The sequence below is a fragment of the Cricetulus griseus genome, assembly GCF_003668045.3.
Source record: "Cricetulus griseus strain 17A/GY chromosome 1 unlocalized genomic scaffold, alternate assembly CriGri-PICRH-1.0 chr1_0, whole genome shotgun sequence".
Lineage (NCBI taxonomy): Eukaryota > Metazoa > Chordata > Mammalia > Rodentia > Cricetidae > Cricetulus > Cricetulus griseus.
This window is the reverse complement of record NW_023276806.1, coordinates 173220271-173244717: the sequence shown is the minus strand read 5'-3', so window position 1 is coordinate 173244717 and position 24447 is coordinate 173220271. Positions and strand designations below refer to the sequence as shown.

The window sequence follows — 24447 nt, the reverse complement described above, 5'->3', positions numbered from 1 at the left end:
GTGTGAAGCTGTGGGGCTTAGGAGGATGGGGTGGGGTGAGGTGAGGAGAAAAGAATAGGCACATAGTTAAAACTGGGGGGTGGAGTCTTTAGCACAGTCTCCCTGCAGCTCTTTTGTTGTTTTTGGCATTGCTTCTAGTAATTACAGCCCGGCTAGCCTGGGAAATCTCAGTTTCTGGCAGCAGTGTCTGCCCCTTGTGCCGAGTTCTTGGGGCTGGACAGCTGGGGAGGTGCAGTGTTAAGATGGAGGCTGGCTTGGTGGGTCTAGCTTTTGTTCCTCAGAGGCCCTTGAAGACAGAGAGGGCAGCTGTGTGGAGCCACTGTGGAAACTCCCCTAATGTAGGAAGATGAGAGGAACAGTCATGTTTCGTAGGCAGCTTCAGGACAATGTTCTGCAGCTTTCCCACTCACGGTTTGTGACTATACTAGTTAGTTTCCCATGCCTGTATCTAACTGACAAGCCAGTGTAGGTTTCTTTCTTTGTTCTTCTTTGGTGCTGCAGTTGAGCTTGGGCCCTTGAGGTGCTGGGTAACCCTCCTACCCTGACTAGCCAGAAGAAAATGCTTAGAAGAAATATAACCCATAGTTCTATAGTTTCTAGTACATTCTCGTTGTCTCTGCCACAGGTATGTATATGTGACTTAGCAGGTATGGTAATCTAGAAACATTTGATCAAACAGGAATTCCTAAGCACTTTTCATGTTGTTATAGGAAGTAATGATTTCCCTGAGTTGACATGTCTGAATTTATTTAGTCAGTCTATTGCTTTGGCCCATTTAATTATCTTGACATGATCATGATACACATATTTTCTGGGGAAATAACTCAGTGTTCGAGAGGCCTTGGGTCCTTTGTACCACATGTTTTTTCTTTTATCCAATTAAAGATAATATTCCAATTATTGTATTTTATATATTTTTATACATGCAGTTTTTGTTTTGTTTTATTTCCCTAAGGCTAAAAGTTAAGAAAACCTTATGATAAAACACTATAACATTTCTCTATAGCTTTCATTTTTTCTTACTAAACTAGAATTCAACAAAAGTTGTGTTAATTTACATGGTCAAAAGATTCATGGGAATTGAAGAAATGACTCAGAAGTTGAGAGCCCTTGCTGCCCTTCTCTATGTCAAGAGACTCCCAGTGCCCTCTGGCTCCAGCTCTAGGGGATCAGCATCCTCCTCTGACCTCTGTTGGCATCTACATGCGTGTGGCATATACAGGGCTACACATGCATGATCATAAGTTTATGAACAAAAGGACTTAGGAGTTTATTAGTTTTATTACAACCTTATCAACTTTGTGTATTTTCACTTTAAAATAACTATAAGGGAGTAATAAGAAAGTCCCTTTTTGTCTTTTTTCCTCATTGGCTTATTGTAAGCCAATTAATTGTCGTCTCACAATATTCTTATTGTATAACAGTAGTGTGTTCTGATTATACTTTCTCTCTCCTAGTAAAGTCAGAGGAGGGAGGGATCCAAGCAAGATGAGACGATCTCCTCCTGCTTTGCACAGTGTTTAATCTAGTGCTATAGGCCAGTTGTGTCACCTCAGATCTGTATGTTCACGTCCTGACCCCCAATGCGATGGTTTTAGGAGGTGACAACTATGGCCTTATGATTTGGATTGGTCATTATTATTTTTTTAAAAGATCCACGAAACCAGACTCAATCCTCCTTACCTCATGATGTCACAAGGAAGCCAAGATTATCTAAGAAATGGGCTCTTGGTAGACACTGGATTCACCCATGCCTTGATTTTGGATGTCCCATCTTCAAGACGTAGAGGAATGTCTGCCATTTATAAGCAGGACCTGAAAGGACTATGACTTGGAGCCATGTTAGGGCAAGTTCCTCTGATATTTTACAAAAAAGATTGTCATGTGAAAGACAAAAGGCCTCCTCATTTTACAAATGGTTTACCAAATAATCTTTTTAAATTGTATAAATGTGGGGAAGGAGCTGGAGAGATAGCTCAGTGGTAGAGAGCTTGGCTCCTCCTGCAGAGGACTTGAGTTCAGTCCCAGCACCCACACAGTGGCCCACAAGGGTCTCCTGGTCTCCACAGGCAGCAGGCACACCCATGGTACACCTATATGCATATACCTATATGCATAAAGGCAAATTTCATTCATACACATTTTACAAATCTTAAAAAAAACTGTTGTTGTTGTTGTTGTTGTTGTTGTTGTTGTTGTTGTTTTAAAGTCAGCATATGAGAACAAGGTCCATGCTTTAAAGAAATGTCCAAGTGATGTTCCTAAGAATGGCTTTATCCTATGTGTTACTCTGGGGAAGCAGCAACTTGTGTAAAAGTTTTAAAATTGCACCTGATTTTATAGTGAAATGAGAAACCATCGAAACTATTGAACCATAGGAAACCAAAGAGGGAAACTATAGCTTGTTCAGATTTAAGGGTGAAAGAGTGAGCATGTTTCAAGTAGAGGGGAATGGGTATTTTCACCAAAGTAGGTTTTAAAATCAGACTGATTTTCTTTTCTTTTCTTTTTCTTTCTTTCTTTCTTTCTTTCTTTCTTTCTTTCTTTCTTTCTTTCTTTCTTTCTTTCTTTCTTTCTTTCTTCCCTTCCTTCCCTCCTTCCTTTCTTCCTTCCCTCCCCTTTCTCTCTCTCTCTCTCTCTCTCTCTCTCTCTCTCTCTCTCTCTCTCTCTCTCTCTCTCTCTTTCTCCCTCCCTTTCTCCCCTCCCCCCTCCTCCCTATTTCTGGTTGTTTTTCTTTTTGAAAAAGACTCTTGGCTCTTGTTACATAACATATGTTCATTTTGACATGATTGTTGTTCTTCCTCACCCTCCCAAGTGCTCAGATTCCAAGTGTGTGCCTTATGCCTGGCTCAAAACCAGACATCTTTAGTGTATCAAATCACTTGTTTGGCCATTGCTGAGTACCTGACCCAGAGACTGGGAAGGCCAGCAATCCTAGAAACACTGCCAGCTGCAGCCGCTGATGCTAGTGTCTCAGGATAGAGGGCTCCTGAGCATCTGGGAAGGTGTGCTTGCTACCTGGGCTCTTCTCCATGCAGACTTTGCGTGCATGATTCTTCATTCAAAGTGTTTTAAAGCTGCTTTAACTAGACAGAGCAAGGGAAGAACTCACTGCTTGATTAAGGACAAAATACACCAATTATCCTTTGAGTTCCCAGTGCAGACAGATGCCATCAAGTAGGTAAAAGATTTGCTAGTGATCTGAAATGTTGGCATAACCACAATGTAGCAGCTCTTTGGAACTGTTGCTTTGGCAAAAATGAAACTGTTCCAAGTGTAGTCTGGTTCTGATTTTCTGAAAATCTGAAAATACTGATTTTCGGAAGTTCGGATTGCACATGTTTTCTGGGAGAGTGAGTTAAGGTGAGTTAATATTGGGAATATAATTTTATGATGTCACAAAGCAGCATCATTATTATTCACAGAGCCTCAGGCAAGTGAACTAGTTCTTGCCATTTCTGTAGAGATGGGATCACCTACCTCCTAGCTATAAAACCAAGAGCCAGACCCAGGTCTGGAAATTATTTCTGTCCCTTTCTTGCCAGCCACTCTGGGCTGGGCTTCTCTTATCTGTGCTTCTTGCTAGAGGTATAATGTTCAATTTCTAAGACTGCAAGGAGGGAAATTTCTTACTTGGCACTGGCTTTCTGTGGGCATATACTCTCCAAGAAAGATAAATGTAAGAGAGATGGCCATCGTGATCAATTGCATTTAAAATAGACCAGTCTATTAAAAACAACACAGAGTGGCTGATAGTGCCCCAACCCTGTCGGGTCAAGGAAGTGGAATTTTTGCCAGATCCTGGAGCAGAAGGAAGATGATTTGTATTCATGAGACTTGAATAAGACAGCTGTGTGCTTGCAGCTAACTTAGTGGTCCCCTCAGGAATTCTAGTCTTTTGTCACGTGTAGGTATGCTCTTAGTTTAGTATTGTGCCTTTTGAGCTTCTATCTACAGAGGCATTTTCTATTGCCTTTATCTATGCTGGAGGTAACGCATTGCTGGATTTCTCTGGGCAGCAGAAGTTGGTAGTGAGGTAAGATCCACTGCAGATCCGAAGGAGACCTGCGCTAGCTGGCTCTGCTGGCTGAGTCCTGGTAGACAGAGTAAAGGATTCTCTCAGAGCAGGCCTCCTCTGAAGAAGATGCTGATTGGTTAGCACAAGTAGGACCAAAGTCAGAGGGTCTTTGGGAACTGGGAGGCAGATATTTACTCCCCAGTGACTTGCAGATGAACCAGTACCATGGGCCCCTTTTGTTCTGTTTCTGGATAAATTGCCAATCCAAATCCTAAATGGGAAACAGCCCCTTCATGTAACTGGCCCTTTTGTTTAATTAATATCTTTGTTGGGCTGCATGTGGAGATTGTTTTTATGGCATCCCAAGAGACAAAGCAAGATGATTTTTGAAGAAGAGATGGGAGTAATTTTCTTTTCTCAAAGTAGAAAGTTGAACAGAGAAACATGCCTTTTGTACAGAGAAACATGCCTTTGGGCCCTTCCTTGAGAATCCGATCACTTCTTAAACCAGACACCAAGGACTAGCTAAGCTCATAGATACTCCTCGCAAAGCATTTTTGCATATTTTAAAGAGTTATTAGTTTTTGTCTGTGGGTATGTGTGTGTTTCTGCAAGTTTGTACATGCACTTCATGCGTGCAGGTGCCTGTGCAGACCCACTGTATCCCCTGGAACTGGAGTTACAGGCGGTATTTAGTTGTCTCATGTGGGTGCTGGAAAACAAACTTAGGTATTCTGCAAGACCAGCAGGTACTCAACTGCTGAGACATTGCTCTAGTTCTCTTTTTTGTATTTTTAAAAGACCACTGTGAGCTAGCCATAATGGTGCATGCCTTTAATCCCAGCACTCAGGAGGCAGAACTCTGAGTTTGAGACAGACCTGGTCAAAGTGAGTTTCAGACAGCCAGGGCTACATAATGAGACACTGTCTGAAAACAAACACAAGACTCTACTGAATTCTTTTCAAATAGCTGGTATGTGAATCTTGAGACTTGTGGTTTTCACTTTGCATTGTCATTCTCCATGGGAACAATATTTGGAGCCCTTCCAACTCCCCTTTAGTCAAGTGTTAGTTGAGTGCCACACCCAAACACTATGTGACATGCTGAGCTGGGCTGACCCGGTGGGCCAGTGAGGACTCTATTTTTTTTTCTTTCAAAGATGCGACATCTAACATTTTTTTAAAAAGTAAAATAAAAGTTACTTTTATTCTCTAGGTCAATGAGCAGGCTAGCATTAGCTAGAAGCTGGGGTTCTTCAAAGATAGAACGTAGCATTCTTTCTAGCCTCCTATTTCCCAGTGACCACAAGTCTCACACAGGGGCCCTTATCAGCCTCCAGGGTTGCTGGCCAGTGCCCTGTACAGGGCAGGAGGTTGACTGCACTTCCTAGGACATGTTCAAACCATGCTTCCAGCCAAGTGACGATCCAGAAGGGTCATCCCAGGAACTTGAAAAACTCACAGGGCTTCAGACCACTCCCCGAAACAATTAAATTCCAGAAGATGGGCATGTGAGGGTGGGATGCTGGCAGCTGCTGCCTTCAACCAACTGTGGACCACTACTGATCTTTCCAATGTCTTGCCTCCGCTCCAAACCCACAGTCTGTATTCTGATCTCGCAGGCTGTGTTCACTCACTAAGAGCCCTGTTGAACATGCCATCTTTATCCTTTGTTTTCTCAAATCCATTTCCCCACGCCTTGTGCTTTTCAGTCTCCACAATAGGCCTTTCAATTTACAGTCATCTTTGAATGTTAGCAGGTTAAACATTACATCACTGTCCAAAAGCTGATGGCATTTGCCAAAAAGAGAACATGACAATTATAATTGACAGGTGAACTGTCTGAAAGACCTATATGTTCATGTGAGAACATTTGCAGGACCTCTGACTATAAGTTTTAGATCTTCATATTCTGTTGTGTGACTTTAACTGGGCAGACACAGACAATTGTCCACTCACACTAGATAGGGCATCAATAACAGACTAAAAAAAATAATTCTACCTAAGTATAGCTTGGTGAACCAATGAGTTTATTTTGATCACCTATAAGAACATGGACTGGGTGGTAGTGGTGCTTACAGGAAGGTGGTAACCCATGGGCAGCTAGCTCCTCAGGGCACCCTTTAACAGTAACTGCTTGATGGTCATGTAACCCAGAGGGTGCCTCCCAAGTCTGAGTTTTGTTAGCTTCCTGAGGCTCTTAGCCCGCATCCCCTGTAGGAGGCGATATTTCACTGGAGGAGAACAGGCATATAAAGCCTGTCTATTCAGTGGTTTTGAGCTATTTTAAGGCGTGGACTCTCAAAAACTCTAGTGCAAGGTACAAACAACTCCAAGGAAAACCCTTGCATGAGCACACACTCTGTCTACCCCGAGCACACTTACCTGAGCACACACTCTATCTATCCTGAGCACACTGTCTGTCCATCCTGAGCACACAGTCTGTCTATCCTGAGCACACTCTGCCTATCCTGAGCACACAGTAAGTCCATCTTGAGCACACAGTCAGTCCATCCTGAGCACACATACTCTCTTACCATAGGCATGCTAGCAGTTTTGAAGGTTGTTCACTGCCCATATTATTTTCTGTTTTTCTTGGTTGACTCAAGACTATGAGAAAACCGTTTCTGTGTGTGGTTTGTCCGTGTGGGTTTGCAGGTAGAGGAGGGCTGTCGGCGTTGATCATCTCCTCCACAGGTGGGCTCAGAGATAGAACTCAGGTCCTAGGACTTTCCCACTGAGCCATCTTACTGCCCCCCAAAGATTTTTTTTTAAGTGAAGAGAAGTTTTTTTTTTAAGAAGCCACAGTGTGAGTGCAGTCTTCTGTCAGCAGCAGTGTTTGGCCTAAAGGAACCAGGGCACAGGACAAGGGAACCCTAGTTCTCTGGGCAGAATTGGGGTAAATCCCACCATAGACTGCAGTGCCAAAGCAGGCATGCCTGTAGACAAAGTGACCACTAGATGGCACCACAAAACCAACTAATTTTCTGGTTTGGGCTCTAGTGTTCCATTGCTAGATTTAGGAAACAAAACAGCTGTAGAGGTAAGTCAGTAGGACTTGTCTGGCTGCTGCTTCTTCTTTTCTTCTTCTTCTTCTTCTTCTTCTTCTTCTTCTTCTTCTTCTTCTTCTTCTTCTTCTTCTTCTTCTTCTTCTTCTTCTTCTTCTTCTTCTTCTTCTTCTTCTTCTTCTTCTTCTTCTTCTTCTTCTTCTTCTTCTTCTTCTTCTTCCTCTTCTCCTCCTCCTCCTCCTCCTCCTCCTCCTCCTCCTCCTCTTCTTCCTCCTCCTCTTCCCCCTCCTCCTCCTCTTCCTCCCCCTCCTCCTCCTCCTCTCCATATTATATAGAAGGGTTAGTTAAGATAGGCTTACCATAAATAAGGGTCAGGGTCGCCTTGCATTCTTCCCTGAAGAAAAGTTAAGGAGGGGGCCCTGGCCCCAGCTTTCCCGTCTACCCTAGAAACACATCTTAGTTTTCACGCTTCTCTGGCAGAAGGGCATTGGCTGTGTGAGCCTTCCAGGTTTCTAAGTAAAAGTATAAAAGTATCACATAATTTACTTGACTGAGACTCCAAAATCAATAAGAGCACATTAGCCACATTTTAATGTAATATTAGAGCATTTTTGTGTGATATTGAAATATTATTTAAGTTCTAATTTATTTTTAGTTTTTTCCATTTTAAATTTATTATTCAAAGATTTCATACATACATTGTCCTAGTTAAGTTTTTACTATGACCAACACTATGGCTGGAAACTCCGAGAGGAGAAAGGGTTATTTTAGTCTATCATGAAGCAAAGAGACAGCAAACAGTCAAAGCAGGAGCTGAAATGGAGGGCATGGGGAACACTGCTTTCTGGGTTGCTGCCCCTGGTTCTGTTTGATTTCTTATAGACCCCAAAACTACCTGCCTGGAGAGCACACCACTCACAGTGGGCGGGTCCTTCCACATCAATCACCAGTCAATAATAAGCCTCACAGGCTTGCTGATAGGTCAGTCTGATGATGGGGGTGTATTATTTTTAACTGAGATTCTTCTTCTCAGATGACTCTAATTTGTGTCTATTTGATAAACACCACCAGCCAGGACAGCATACAATTTGATTAAACCCACCCCATCTCTTCCTTATCCTGCTTCCCTCCCATCTTTATGTGGTCCTTTGGAATCCACCGAATCTCCTTAGTACTCCAGTATGTCCACCTACTGGGCCGCAGCAGGAGCATAGCCAGCCTCTGAGGGGCTGCATCCCTGAAGCAAACTGGCCCTTGCTCTTGTCCAGCAGCTGTCAATTGCCAATAGCTCTTCAGATAGGGGTGGCAGGACTCTTCCTCATCCATGCTGGGATTCTGGCTGGCTTGATCTTGTGCAGGTGTTGTGTGTGCACTCTCAGCTGCTGCTGACCTTGTGCAGGTGTTGTGTGTGCACTCACAGCTGCTGCTGACCTTGTGCAGGTGTCAGGTGTGCAGTCTCAGCTGCTGTTGATCTTGTGCAGGTGTTGTGTGTGCACTCTCAGTTGCTGTTGATCTTGTGCAGGTATCATGTGTGCAGTCTCAGCTGCTGTTGATCTTATGCAGGTGTCATGTGTGCACTCTCAGCTGCTGTTGATCTTGTGCAGGTGTTGTGTGTGCACTCACAGCTGCTGTTGATCTTGTGCAGGTATCATGTGTGCACTCTCAGCTGCTGTTGATCTTGTGCAGGTGTTGTGTGTGCACTCTCAGCTGCTGTTGATCTTGTGCAGGTGTTGTGTGTGCACTCACAGCTTCTGTTGATCTTGTGCAGGTGTCATGTGTGCAGTCTCAGCTGCTGTTGATCTTGTGCAGGTGTTGTGTGTGCACTCTCAGCTGCTGTTGATCTTGTGCTGGTGTTGTGTGTGCACTCTCAGCTGCTGTTGATCTTGTGCAGGTGTTGTGTGTGCACTCTCAGCTGCTGCTGACCTTGTGTAGGTGTTGTGTGTGCACTCACAGCTGCTGCTGACCTTGTGCAGGTGTTGTGTGTGCACTCACAGCAGCTGTTGATCTTGTTCAAGTCTTGTATGTGCACTCACAGATGCTAAGAGTTCATGTGTGCGACTGCCCTTTCCTGTTGGAAAAATTTTTTTACATTTGTTCTTTATCCCTTTTGCTCTTATTACCTTCTTGCTCCCCTCTTCTTGGATGATCCCCAAGTGTTGAGGGGGTGAGTATATGTTGTAGCTTGCAGAGTTTACAGATGGGTGATATTAATGAGTACTTTCTCCTTTAGTAATAATCATAACACCTTCTAGCATTATGAAAGTTAGAAGGCACGTGCTTATAATTTGACTAGTCAGTAGGGATGAAGCTTCCAGGTCAGTGCCAACTTGATTTCTCCATGTCCTATGACTTGAACATGTGGTGTCTTCAGCAATAGGGTGTTACCATGAAGTCTGGAGAGTAACCAATAATAGCTTATGTTTTGAGGGGTCTATAGGACCCCATTGACTATAAGTTCTCTTACTTCCTTAAATTCTATTAAGTGTGTCCCCACAGTAAACAGCATCTGTTAGGCCATACAAAAAGCTTTATTGCTCACTAGCACTAAGGTTGACATATACAGAGAGAGCCCAGTGATGTGTGGATGACCCCATAGACTGGGGTATAAATAAAGTTCCAGTGCTTTGTATAGTATTTGCCTCTGAGCTTCTAACTCCTCTCCTGGCTCTGGCTTGCCAGGATGCTCATCTCTCTTTGTAAACTGTTTCTGCTTCTGCTGTTGCGCATGTGCCCTGCCTAGTTTCTCGTTCTGCAACACAGGAACCTTGAAATTCCAGTGAGTGGTCATCAGACTCCCATATCTACAGATTTATCACTATATTCCTCAACATTAAATATACCTTAGCATAGTATTTTATTATCAAAAGGTGAATATAATGTTTACATTCTTCAAGATAGTACAGTAACTAATAATTCAAAAATCTAAAAGCCATTAAACTCTCTTTGGGAGAATTTAACAACTATTGTGAAATTAGTTCATGTCATCATTTTGATGACAAGGTTTGGAAGTGAGTAAGCCGGGAATGGAAGCAAACCCATTCCAGTTGCTCCAAGTTACAGGCCCATTTCTGACAGGACATAGTGTGGTGGCAGCACCCAAGCCAGGATCTCTCTCTGGGGAGGAAATGCCTTAATAAGGCTTCCAGCTGAGCCCAACCCAACTGGGAAGTCTTTAGTTTTGGGAAATGAGCTGTAGTTCTCTGTAAATGAGAGGAAGAAGAAAGGCCAGGCTTCCCAAGTCTCTTGTTTTCAAATTCTCATGGTGTGTGATTGTGCTGTGAAAGATGTAGTCCCTTAAAAATGCCAACAGCAGGGAGACATGCAAGTGAGACATGTGTGGTCCCTTAGCATAGTATTTTATTATCAAAAGGTGAATATAATGTTTACATTCTTCAAGATAGTACAGTAATTAATAATTCAAACATCTAAAAGCCAATTAACTCTCTTTGGGAGAATTTAACAACTATTGTGAAATTAGTTCATGTCATCATTTTGATGAGCATCACTCAGCACCTGCTTTTCAAGCTGCTGCTGTTTTTGTCTACAGGTCTACAGCTTGACAGGGTACTGGGCAAAGCTGAACTCCAACCTCGAGTACGTCAAGTATACGAAGCCTCACTTACACTATCACAACAGTGTTGTGAGGAGAGAATGGCATAACTTGATCTCTGAAGAGGTGAGCTGACAGGAAACATGGAGGCTGAGTGCGGCCAGCTCATGTTGGCTGTCCTCTGCCCGTCACCAGGCGGTGTGGCCTCAGTGACGAGTCAGTGGGCAGCCAGGACTGTGTCTGCTGTCTGTTCTCTGAGGAGGAAATTGGAGTGAAAGGAGTAAAGGGACACGTGACACATGTGTAACAGAAGCACAAGGGACATGTGTCAGGGGCTGCTGGCTTACTTGAATAACTGAAAGATTATTTAGAAAATGGAGGTGCTCCCCAGATAGTGTTTGCTAGAGGTGGGGGGAGAAAGAGTTGGTGAGAGGGACTGGAAAGGGGTTGGACAGGGGAGCTCCCTAAGGAAATGAAACAGTTCTGTATTTTGATCAGGATGGTCCATTGTAGTTTATAATTCTACACACATGATAAAATGGCGTAGGACTATACACGTGCTGTACAATATCATTTCCTGATTTTGACATAGCAGTAGAGTTACATTAGATAGAAACATTGAGACAGGGCGCAGGGTGCCTTGGACGGGTGCACACTGCAGGATAGCATCCCTGGCTTCCTGTGATTATATTGTTTAAGAGTAAAGTTTAATTTAAAAAAAATAGGTGTTTTCATGACATGGGAAATATTATTGTTTGAATCATTTTAACTACATTGCCTTTTTGTTCTTGCTATTAAAAAAAAAAAAGCTATCCATGAAATTTTTGCTTTCCATATTCCTGACATGTTCTCTTCCCTAGAAAACGGGAAAAAGAAGGTCCACGATGTATGTGAGGAACATTCTTGACAATGCAATAAAGTAAGTACAACCAAAGGGTGGTGGTGGCTGGCTGGTCAGCTGCCTCTGTGGTGTGCCTCGGGCAAGTGTCCTCAGCTTCCTCTAACCCACTGGGTGCTGGAGTTCTAGTGGGGAAAACTTCTAGGTTACACCACTGTGGATCGGACCCTGGAATGGAAGGCTTAAGATGGATAAATGGTACAGAGGGGATGTTTTTGAGGGTGAAATAGAAAGCAGGTTGATTTAAGTTGTTGGTGGCACTTGCTTTTATTTTGAAAGCTGTTTTCTGAGCAGATGAGTCATCTCAGAGTGCTGAAAGTGGAGGCCCCATTCCAAGGCCTGTTCTATTTTCTGCCTTCATTATTCCCAATAACCAGGAATGGCAGTTCTTCTAAATAATTGCTGTTGCTGGCACTAAAGGGCTTTGAGAGTTCTAATAGCTTAGTGTGCCCTTTGGCACCCTGATTAGAGTTTCTGAGTTCTCTGGTAGGAAGAGAACAGCTTCTGCAGTGGTCTGTGAGGCTGTAAGCAAGGGTCTCTCTCCATAGTGCTGGGGTTCTAAATTTTCTAAATGTTTCCTTTGTAAATAACACACACTTTCTTCGCAGGGTGATTTCTAACATGGAAATAAGGACATTGGGTAAGAAAGGACCTGTACTACAGTCCATGTCTTGTTTGCAGCATTGTTCTTCCTAACCAGTGGGCTGGCAAGAAAATCACTCGAAGCAGTGTAATGTGTGTAATGGATAGCAACAGCTTTTAATGTCACCCTGTCGGAGTGAGCACATAGCCAGTCCCATGACTGTCTTGGCACCAGGACCTGAAAGAGTCCCTGGGTGTTGGCCTCCTGCTTTTCCTCATGTCTCCTCTCAGAGCTGATCTAATTAGCATGGCCGCTGGCTGTACCCGAAGGCTGCACTCAGCAGTTCTCTGGCATGAGCTGCTTTCTCTCCAGCTGTTGGTCACACGGTCTTTGACTTATGTGAGCCTTTCATTTCCATTCACCCTGGGTCATGCCCTGGGCTTGGTCTCACGGGAACAAAGATAGGCCTCCAGGTGAGCAGTGAGGCTCTATGTGAGTGAACACCAGATTCCAGAGCTGTCACGCACCAATCCTAAGTGCCTGCACATTGTCCTCAGGGCTAGTGTGAGGGGAACAGAAGGGCAGACTGGTTCATGTACAGAATGCCTAGTTAGCGCCTAGTTAGGGGTAAGGGATGTGGGCATGAAGGGGCTTGATGGATAAGAGAGAGGGGCTGGGAAGGCTTTCTAAGGCAGGCATCAGCTAAATTAAGTCTTGAAAGTCGAGGAGGGTTTACTCTGTGGTAACTGAGGGAGGAGAATGGGGCCCAAGACTTTCTGGTGTTGCTCATGCTCCATGAAGGAAACTACTTTTATCTACTGTTTTATTGGCTTGGATGTTTTTGTATGTGTGGAGACCCTAGTGAAAATTCATTTAGAAAGTGTGTACCAGCACACTCAACAGCTACACACACAGCCCAGTGAGCTATGAAGGTGATGCATCTCCACAGGGAACTAGCCACAGCCTGGTAGCTGAGACCATCCTTGCCTGTAACCAGGGACTGTGCCCTATGGACAGGGCATAAATGTGGGAGAGCCAGGGTCATCTTCCTGCTGTGGCTAAAAGTTGTGCAGTGTGGGAAGTGTTGCTGCTGCCTAAGGGCGTTTCTGAGCTTTGCTTGGTGCCAGGCCTGCGAGCATTGCCTTGCTGGGCAGCATCTCCCAGTGCGTTTTAAAAGCTTTCCTTCCTGTCCCTTGCTTTGCTTCGCATGAAGAATGCTGTCACTGCCTGAAACTGAACACTGCAAACTGAGGGTTGTTGAGCTCACATTCTGAATAGTTTCACCATATTCCAGAGGATGGGGAAAGAAAGCATTTGTCCTAAGGGGCCAAAGAGCCCATGCCTTTTCAGAAGGAAGCATTAGCTCACGGGGTCTGCCCTCTTGCCTGCTCTGAGCCTCAGAGATTCTGAGAGAAGAACCCAGTGGGGGAGCTGTCAGGAAAGCCTAAAGGAAGACACCTGCCTGCCTTCCACTGCCCCACCTTGTCAGTGCAGGGCCAGTCAGGGTGGGGAAAATGATGTTTGCTTTAACTGTCTGGATGTTCCAGGTTCTCAGTCTGATAGCTTGTGCCATAGTTAGTAACTGTCTCCTCAGTAACTTTCAAGACCATTGAACTATGGGGTCAGGAGGTAGGAGGGAGCCACACAGTCCTTCCGCCTAACTCTGGGCCTGGCATTCCTAGAGTTAGGCTGCTTGAGGGAAAGAGGCCTGTGTGGTTCTTGTAGCCGGCTTCCCAAATGCTACCCTTCTGATGGCTGCTCCTCCGTCCATTTTCAGAGCCAAGGTTAATACCCCTCTTACAAGAGGAAGATAGGCACCAGAGGCTGCTCATTGGCCTGGTAAGTCGTCCGTGGGCTTCTGGAGGACTGGCAAGCAGTGCTCCCAAGAAGCAGTGGGCAAGGACCGACAGCGGCTCATTGTGAAGGCATCTTCCATGAAGTAGTCAGTGAATCCCAGCACTATAGCCCTGGGTGTCCAGGGGTGAGCAGAACATGTATGATCTCTGCCCTCTTGGAATATGTACTCTAGTGAAGGAGGCAGATTAGTCACATGAATAAGAATTCAATCAAAATCCCTGATAAGGAACACATGTGTATTTATGCTTACATTCTGCAATTCTAGACACATTTCCCTGCTTTTAGCTTTTACATGGGTTTTCGGGATCTGAACTCAGGTCCTTAGGCTTGCATGACAGTCACTTTTATCCACTGAACATATTCATGGCCTGTTTTCATTTTTTGACTATCAAATTGACAAGCATTACAGATCATATTAACAAAACTCAGGGTACAGAAAATTGGCTATCCTCATGCCACACATTGAAAATTAGGACAAACTGTTTTGGTGGTATCTTACAAAAGTATGAGACCTAGCCAATTTCACTTCCAGAAACGGAATCTGACTGAAAAGTTGTGGCTACGGTAAAGCCCTTTTCTTCCCCTCTCTCCCTTTACAATGAAACTCTGGAATGAGAATTATTTTTGTGGCCAACTCTCATGTGAACTCCATGGAGCACAGTCTGTCTGTAAAGCACAGTTCCTCTGTGGAGCACAACCACTTTGTGGAGCATAGTCACTCTATGGAGCATAGTTACCCCATGGAACACAGTCTCTCTATGGAGCATAGTCTCTCTGTGGAGCACAGTTCTCCATGGAGCACAGTTACTCTGGTTTGGTCATGCTATTTTCCCAGACCTTCTAAGCTCGCACATTCCACAGGCTTCTTTGGAGGTTTCTCATCATGGCCAAATGACTCCTAGTTGCCCCTTGGCTTTGGTTAAATCACAAGAAGTTCCTCCTGAGAGAAATGTTGAAGCCATTGATTTACCTCAGCAGAGGGTCATGTTAAGAGTCATGTTCCTTTGGGGTGGCAGGGGTGAAGGGTTTTCCTCAGATCAAGAGCTTTTCATATTGATTCCAAATATTAATAATGGCCCTAATTAAAATCAGCCGCAGGCATGAATGGGCCTGTTGTGATTTACCCAGTGCCTGTCCTCTTTTCAGATGGTGTCTGAGCTAAGAGACCATCTAGTGAGACACCTCCAGGGTGTAGAAAAGAAGAAAATTGAACAGACGACTCTGGACTACATTTCAAAACTGGTTGGTTGTGCTTTTTCCCCCAATTTTAACCCTACACCATGTTTAATTCTCAGGGTGTCAGTCAGTGAGCCTGTTGGTTTTTGTGCATATGTTTATGCGTTGTGTGTGCATACGTGTGTGTGCTGGGGGGGAGTGCCCATGGGCATGTGGAGGCCAGAGGTTGACTTTAAGTGTCATCCTCCATCACTTTACACTTTAGTTCTGGAGACAGGGCCTCTCACTGACCCTGGCTCTCATTAATGCAGCTAGGCTGGCTGGCCAATGGATTCCAGGAATCCACCTGTCTCTGCCCTTTCCCTCCCCAGCCCCATGGTTACAAATACTAGGTGTTCTGCCTGACTTTTTAGGTGGTGTTGAAGACCCAAACTCGGGTCCTCATTTTGCATAGAAGGCAGTTTGCTGACTGAGATGTCTCCCCAGCACCCTTGCCCCCCACTTTGTTTTTCAGGTTAGGTTTTGGAGATTTCCATCTTCAAACTGGTGTATTTGGGGCTATAGGTTGAGAGAAGGGTAAAAAGAACAGCAAACAAAGAGAACCTGTTGAAGGTGGTTTTCAGTGTTTCTATGCTCATGGAAGCATACGGCAATAAGGCCATATCTCATTTTGGCAGCTTCCATGTCTTCATCAAACAATAAGTGTTGATTTCTGTAATGAAGGTTGATACAGATACGAGAAAGCTTGCACTTTAATCTCCTATTAGCTCCAAAAGCTGAACTAGGCCGGCTTCCAGCTCAGCTCTCTGTCTCCTGCCACATCTGCTAATGAGATGGCCGCTCCTTGCCTGCTAACCATTACTGAGATGGTATTAGTCAAATTAATGACATCTGTTCATATGGAAATAGACATAATATGATGAGATTGGATTTCAGCCATCTTTGCTCTTTCACAAAACACTGAAACTGAAGTCTGGTCCCGAAGAATCTAGAAATAATATACTTGACAGAGAAAGAATGCTCCATTATTTCTCCAAGTTTGGGTAACTGGTATGCAAATGAGCCAGTGTATGAACATATATATATATATATACACACACATATATATATATATATATATATATATATTATATATATATATAGTGTCTTTGGAATATTAAATTTCTTGGCTAAAATCAAGAAGATCTCTTCAATTAATTTTGAAGTTTTCTACCTTTACTGTAGTCATTACTAACTATTTTCATATTTGAAAATCTACTGAAAGATTTGAATTTCATAATTTAAAATGTACTTTTTATTACTCATGTATTTATTTTGTATGTGTGTGTGTACGTATGTATGTATGTATGTATGTATGTATGTATGTATGTGCACCGTGTGCATGCCTGGTGCTCACAAAGGCCAGAAGAGGGTGTGTTGGATCCCTTGGAACTGGAAATGTATATGGTTGTGATCTGCCATGTGGGTGCTGGGAACTGAACCAGGGTCCTCTGGAGGAGCAATCAGTGCTCTTAATCGTTGAGTCACCTCTCCAGCCCCAGTGAATTTTATAATGTTGATATACCAGGCTGGGTATTGTCATATAATGATATTTATAACCAGGGCATCCAGGTTTCTCTATCTCCCTCTGGATAGAACATCAGTGAAGTACACTTTAAGAATACGGTACTGACCCTTCCCACAGTGACAGCAATGTTCTTAGTCATTTGTCTCTCTCTTCAAAGATGGAAGTCTTCTTTCTTTCTTTTGGTCAACTGTTTTTTAAAACAAGGTCAATTTTAAAGCAATATGGTAAGTGGTTCTGTTGATGAGTGCAGATATACACAGGAACAGTAGCTTTCATGAGATCTGTTGTCTTCAGTAATGATCAGGAGATACTTGCACAATAACCATCTCAAGCCCACAAGACCTCATTCTCACATCGGTCATTTTTAGCTTTGCTGGTAACCCAGGCATAGCTCCCCCCAACCCCCAAAGAGCCTCGCCTCCTTAAGGCGCAAGAGCATCTTGTTCGTGCTCACTGCTATAGTCATGCCTTTGGTGATTACACAGGGTAGTATAGTAGGGATGACGCATTTGTTTTTCCACACCAGGTATTAGCAGGCAACAGGTGGCTCTCAGCTTAGGATGGGAGGCAGGGGGCTGGCTTAAAGAACCTGTCATGCTGAGGAGGCTTTCTTTTGAAGTCATCACCAACAAAGCTGCCGAAGGTGTCCACCTCTCCATGCCTTTTCCTCTTTTTTCTTGGAAGAACCTTGTATCCCTCTTCATGTGTCTAGTGGATGTGTCATTTATATTTCCTTAGCAAGGTGCTGCTTATGGTGGAGTGGCGGGGATGTCCTTCTGTATTCTGTGAATATATATTTCTCTTATTGGTTGATGAATAAAGCTGTTTTGGCCTATGGACAGGCAGGATGTAGCCAGGCAGGAAGTATAGGTGGGGTTACCAGACTAAGAGAGTTCTGGGAAGAAGAAGGCAGAGAGCGATTTGTAAAGAGACGCCATGTAGCTGCCGAGGGAGCAATAGGACCAGGCATCACCAGTAAGCCAAGACCAAGTGGAATTACAAAGATTAATAGTTATGGGTTAATAATTAAGTGAGAGCTAGCCAATAAGAAGCCTGAGCCACCAGCCAAACAGTTTATAATTAATATATTATAATCTCTGTATATTTATTTGGGACTAATGGTTGCAGGCTCCGGTAAGACAGAAACTTCTGTCCACAGTGGAGCTTAACTTTAGATTGCCAGCCCCTCATTTGAGCCCCTCTACTTTTTTTCCTCATGTAATCTCAATGTTGTCTGAGGCATTTTTTATATAATGTTTGTTATATAAGTCCATTTGTTCATTTTGTGGTGTGGTGACTGCTGCAGAGCCATTGGGAATGGCTTTCAGAGAATAAAGAAGCTCCGAGTGTTGTGTCTGAGAGGCTGGTCACATCATGCAAGGGTCTCTTTCTGTTGACGCGTTTCACCTTCTAAAGTGCTAAGAATTTCCATTCTAGCGTTCTTCCTCACTGTACTTAATCACACACAAGTTTTCACACTAGTTTGTGCCAATTCCTAGAGCTAAGAGACCCAGAAAATGATGCCTGTGTTGACTCAGAAACACCATGCCCCTGACTTACCCTGACTTGCCCCTGACTTGCCAAGTTGCAACCAGCAACTATGCTTGTCTAAAGAGAGTGGCTAGGCAGTATTTCTGGAAACATGTTCAAGGAAGTAGCTGTAAGCTTGGTGATACTGTCCACGCATAGCTTGCTTTTAGCCAGAGAATCCTCTGTTACCACTGTTGTGCATGGGGGCTCCTTCCTGCTCTTACCCTGCATGCAGGTGCACTGGTTCATGGCAGATAGCCATGTGGAGCCTGCTCTACTGGTGGAAAAACTTGTAAAATTAGAGTAAGTTTCTAGACAAAGCCCTAAGGCCAAGAAGGCATCTGGTTTGAGTGATACAACACTGAATTGTTGAGCACTGGATCCAGTGAGTGACTTAACTAATTTTTACAACAACCATGTGAAAGTACTTCCTCTCATCTCACAGAGAAGGACAGTGAGTTTTGGAGAGGATGGGTAACTTGCTAGGGAGACACAGTCCACAGAACCTGGCCCCGTTGTCATCTTTCCCCACAGCTCATGTACACGACTCTATGGCGCCCATTATCCTCCTTCACTGGCAGGGCAGCAGGCTGACAGCTAACCCTTGGCATTTGACCTTCACCGATGGGCGAGGAGGGTTGGTGTGAATGGTGGAGCCAGCTAGCTGCTCAGTGGAACATTGCGAGCATAGACAGAGGGCACTGTGTTCCAATGGGGCACATTTCCAGTCTTTCCATGTTGGATTTCAGTGCCTCACAGCTGATTTCAGAAAGGCTAGTTGTATGGTGTGCCTGGCCACAGCCTGAGGGCCAACTTTCTTGGACATGCAGTCTGAGCTGCAGAGAGACTGAGGGGAGGGCCTTGAAGGAAAGGATGCAAGCTCTGCTTCATGAATCCTCTTTCCTTGTAGCTGAATCTCATTTGGTGCATGCTGGAAACCATCTGGAGAAAACACAGTGTGCATCCGTGGGTTCTCCACCTGTACGCAAGTATTGTTCAATCTCCTTTGTCATGGTGTGCCAAGAGCTAGTAACTGCTGACTGCCTGCTCTAGAAAAGGCCCTTTGAAACGCTAGTCCAAAGCAGTGCTCATTAACCCTGTCAACATCTCTCTTAGTTTTGTACTCAGAATTCAAGGCTAATTCGACTGTCCTCTGTGGCATGTGCTTGATAAGGAGGGAGAGACACATGAGGCCACTATTAAGAAGGGGATTTTAAATTAATGTAATTAGTCATTTATGAGCCCACTGAATCTGGTGTGAGATTCTAAACCTTAGGCTGTTGGTCAGTCTCTCATTTCTGTGGCTTTCCACAGTGTATAACATTTCATAAGAATCTTCTGTATGTGGTTCTCAGAGCCACGATTCAGGACTAACAGGGGGTGCAGCTGACATATTACTTGGTTGTTTTTATCCAGCAATAACCGTGGCAGTGCAGCGGATTTTGAAGTTTTTCACCTCATGACCAGAATTTTGGATGCTTCTAACAATCTGTGTTTCCCTCTGCCTCCTGGTGAGTCTTGGCTCTTTGATTGTTTGGTGTAATAAAGTTGTTTTTCACATGGTCTCCAGATAGTAACACCCTGGATTTGAACCGGGCGCGCATGTGTCGGCAGCTGGCTCTGGTGAAGGATAGCCTTGAAATTGGTCTCTGGTGGCGGACCACCCTGACTGCCAACTCCACCGTTGCCACCTCAAGGAAGCGGTTCCCATCAGTCCTCATGTGCATGTTTAGTCAAACTTGGACCAATGGTGCTGTTACAGGGAACTTGCTCCGCTAGCCTCAGGTCTGAAGGTGAACACAAGGGAGGGAGTGGTCTGGCTTGATGTTGAGCATTAGGCCCTTAAGTGCTTGGAGGTTGAAATTTTTCTTCAGGATTTTGAGAAAAGACCTAATTGGATTTTAAAACACTCTGTGTGTGTGTGTGTGTGTGTGTGTGTGTGTGTGTGTGTGTGTGTGTGTGTGTGAGTGTCCAGTTATTCATGTAAGTGACATTGGATCAGAATGTGTGCAGTAACCATTTCATGCCACCAGTTAATGTAGGAGAAACAAAAGCAGTTACAGACACTAGTGGGAGTGGAATAGGATGACGTTTGCATAAGCCTGACTGACGTCAGAAATGCATTAGCTCCTGTTTGCCATAAACAGCTGCCTTGTGTTGACTATGCTTTCTTTATAATGGGAAGAATATCTAACATGAGATCAACCTTGTAGCACATTAAGTGTGCAGCAGTGTTGCACAGTAGAGCTTTTTTTTATCCCACAAACAGCCTCTCTTCACAGTCAATGGACAGCAGCTTCCCTTCCCATCTCCCGGCCTGGGCCACCACCTTTCTGTTGTTTCTATGACTCTACTTTAGATCAATCTTATAGACTCATGTAGTGTTTGTCTCTTCTGTGACATTTTAACCTCCATGGGGCCCTCAAGATCTGCTCATTTGTCATGGATGACAAGATTCCTTTTTTTTTTTTAAAGCTGAGTAACACTATGCTTGTGTGTTTTACGTGCTATTTACCTGTTTATCAGTGGGTATTTATGCATCTTGGTTAGTGTGAACAGTTTAATGAACATTAGTGTACTAATCTCTTTGAGTAGCTTGACTTGAATTTCTTTGGATGCACAGGAAGATTATGGGGTCATATGCTGCTTCCATTTTTAGCTTCTTGAGGAGGTTCATGTAGTCTTTCTCAGTGGCTGCATCATTTTATGGTCCCACCAGCAGTGTGAGAAGCTTTGTGTTTCTCCACACTCTTTCCAACACTTAACCCTCCCTGTTTTTGGACCCTGAGATATGGGAGGTAATGCACACCGTGGTTTTGATTTGGATTTCACTGATTAGTGACATTGACTATCTCTCCATGTAATTCTTTAGAAAAAAAACTCTTTTTAGGTCTTCCATGTGTTTAATAAAATCAGTTGTCTTGTTATCAACTTGTCTCATTATTTTTTTTTTGTTCTGGATATTCATATTTCTGGTTTACAAGTATTTTCTCCCTCATTTTGTAGCTGCCTTTTCACTCTGTAACTTCTTTGCTTTCCTTCACCCCTGAGTCCCATCCCCCTGCCACATTGCAGGCTCAGGTAGCTGAAGATGGCTTCAAACTTTTGCAGCCAACACTGGCCTTGAACTCCGGATCCTGATCCTCTAACCATTACTGGGATTACAGGTGGCTTCTCCTTTGCTATTAAATGCTATTCTCTTCATATGAGAAGGGAGGAAAGGGTGAAGTGGCACTTGGTGTGTGTGTGTGTGTGTGTCTGTGTGTGTGTGTGTATGCGTGTGTGGTGTGTGTCTGTGTGTGTGTGTGTGTGTGTGCATGCATGTGTGTGTGTGTCTGTGTGTGTATGTGTATGCGTGTGTGGTGTGTGTCTGTGTGTGTGTGTGTGTGTGTGTGTGCATGCATGTGTGTGTGCGTGTCTCTGTGTGTATGTGTATACGTGTGGTGTGTGTGTGTGTGTGCGCGCGCGCACACACACACACACACACACACTCTAGTGTGCACATGTACGTGCAAGGGGTTAATACGCGCGTGTATAAGGGTGCTTGCTCTTCAGGTCTATAGTGCTAGTAAGAATTGAGTTTCAAGAGCCAAACTCTTAAATAGAAGCAGGGAGTAAGGAAGTTGCAAGCGGAGTTTTGTTTGGGGGATTTTGTTTGTTTGTTCTTATATTTCTCCCCCTGGCTACAGCAAGGCCAGCATCCCTGGGGGATGAGGATTAAATGGGATGACACTGATGGCTAGTTATAGCCCATGTACCTTACTCAGAGCTGACATACACTGATGAGGTCATGAACAGGCTGCTGCACTTGGGACTGTGCCAATGAAGCCAATGGAGGGTCACTGGGATGTTCAGCACATCCACAGGATTGGAGAAGGAATTTTGAATCCTGGGACAGGATTCATGATTTAGTATAAATGCTTTTTCAGGAATAATTTTTGACTTTATTAGTCTGGGAAAGAATTTCCAAGTCCACAAGAAAACATTAGTGTTGGTTAGTAATACTATAATTTGTTTTGAATCAGGGACATAGTGAACTCAGTCTGTTTTTAGCTCATTCACATCTACTTGAGGACAACATCTGCATATCATCTGGCCCTTGAGGTTGCTAGGAATTAGGACTGTTCCACAGCTCATGACTCGTACGCTCAGAGAGAAAATGCCACAGTTTCTCAGAATCCAAACCCCACTCCCTGAGCACATTTGTTCTGCTGTCTGCGTCCTTGAGAGCAGGCAATGGTTCTCTGTCACCCCTGCATCTGGTCAGTTGTTAGACATGTGTGTGTCGCCATGGGACCCTTCCTACGCTGGCTAGTCTTAGAGTCATCTGAGAGGAGGGAACCTCAATTGAAACATTACCTCCTAAGATTGGGCTGTGGCAAGCGCACAGGGCATTTTCTTTATTAGTGATTGATGGAAGAGGGTCCAGACCATTGTGGGTGGTGCCATCCCTGGGCACCTGGTCCTGGCAACCTGGTAAGAAAGCAGGTTGAGCAAACCAGGGGAAGCAAGCCAGCAAGGAGCACTCCTCCATGGCCTCTACATCAGCTCCTGCCTCCAGGTTCCTGCCCTGCTTGAGTTCCTGTCTCTATGGCCTTTGATGATGATGTGGAAGTGTTAGTGAAATGAACACTTTCCTCCCCAGGTTCCTTTAGTTGTAGTTTCATCACAGCGCTAGAAACCCTAACCAGGACATTTCTCTACCACCTCATTCCCCTTAGCTCCCCCAGTCCCTGTTGTACGTGTCCCAGCCACAGTGCTCCTATGGGTCTAATCCATTCTTTGTTGGCAAAGTAGCAGTCCAAAGGTAAAATTCAGTTCTTTTATCATGTTTAAAATCTTTCAGTGCCCCCTCAAACTTTCCTGGACTGATAAATTCCTTGATAGTATTCACCATTGGGTCCATGTTATACGGACACATAGCATAGGGTTGCTCACATATAAATATGTGCTTAGTTTTATGAGGAACCAATTACCACCTCTACCATACCAGGGGTCATCAAGAGTGGGGATGGCCACTGTTTTGTTCATTATCCTACTACCCACCCTACCTGGTATGTGAGGGTGTCCACCACTGTCTGGTGTGTGAAGGTATCCACCCTGTCTGGTGTGTGAGGGTGTCCACCCTGTCTGGTGTGTGAGGGTGTCCACCCTGTCTGGTGTGTGAGGGTGCTCACCCTGTCTGGTGTGTGAGGGTGCTCACCCTGTCTGGTGTGTGAGGGTTCTCACCCTGTCTGGTATGTGAGGGTTCTCACCCTGTCTGGTGTGTGAGGGTTCTCACCCTGTCTGGTGTGTGAGGGTGCTGAATAAGCTTTCTTTGTCCAGACTTACCTGGGAATCATTGCTTTCTATCAACAGATTTCCACTCAAATGGTCACTTCATGTTCATGCTGTTCTGTTAACTCAGCTATGTTACTGATGTATCATGATCCTCTGTTATTTCAACCTCTTGCTTACTATTTATAGGATGTAGGGAAGTTTCTCAGCTCTGGTGACACTCAGTTTTCCCATTCATAAATGGGCATCTATTAATTGCATCTGATAGTGCTGGAAGTGCCACAGGTGGGCCCTTGTTCACTTAGAGGGTGTCCAGTGTTAATCATGCTGTACCATGCATTGGGCTCTCTCTGTACACCATTCTATTCCTCATAATAGCCCAAAAGGAAAGGTCAGCAGCTCCATTTTAGGGATACAGCAAGGAAATTCAGAAGGTCAGTTACTTAGAGCTGGTCACCTAAGGTGAACAAGGGTGGTGATGTCTGCCCTGGCATTTTCAACACACTAAGTGTATATCTTTTCAAAGATCCCCAAGATGCTGACATTCCAAAGAGGGGTTTTCTTATTCTCCCCTGGTCTGGAATCTTCTTCCATGTGTCTTGCTTTCATTCATTGTCACTGATAGGGTGAATAGAGCTCTGGGGTTGTAGCCTTACTCGTGAGACTTGGGCTTGAGAAAGAGTGCAAGTCTTCATTTCTCCTGAATTCTTTCAGGGTTCTGATCTGGTTATGTTGTCTACATTTCTTCTTTTCTACAATTTAGTCCAAGGAGAATCACAAAGTCTTTCTCTATGAGATGACCAGAAGGTAGGCATACAAACCGTTGCCATCTGGTCCTAGGGTTGTTTTTTTTTTTTTTTTTTTTTTTTTTCCCTTCAGCAAAATGGTCCCCATTCCAAACTTTTTATCATGGATCTGTGGAGTTTGAAGATCTTTTATGAAGGATAGTGAGAAAATATTAGCCAGGAACCATATAGCCAGTG

At 44.2% G+C, this 24447-nt stretch overlaps 1 protein-coding gene across 7 annotated transcripts in view; it reads left to right on the top strand.

Moving 5' to 3' along the window:
• Gsap (gamma-secretase activating protein) overlaps positions 1-24447 on the top strand; it is an 89660-nt gene that overhangs the window by 61547 nt on the left and 3666 nt on the right. For all 7 annotated transcript variants that reach the window (XM_027393446.2, XM_027393445.2, XM_027393449.2 and 4 more), the window contains 7 exons: positions 10574-10702; positions 11437-11495; positions 12083-12114; positions 13835-13896; positions 15061-15156; positions 19098-19168; positions 19604-19698. In XM_027393446.2, the coding sequence (XP_027249247.1) occupies positions 10574-10702; positions 11437-11495; positions 12083-12114; positions 13835-13896; positions 15061-15156; positions 19098-19168; positions 19604-19698 (544 nt within the window). The remainder of the gene's footprint in view (positions 1-10573; positions 10703-11436; positions 11496-12082; positions 12115-13834; positions 13897-15060; positions 15157-19097; positions 19169-19603; positions 19699-24447) is intronic.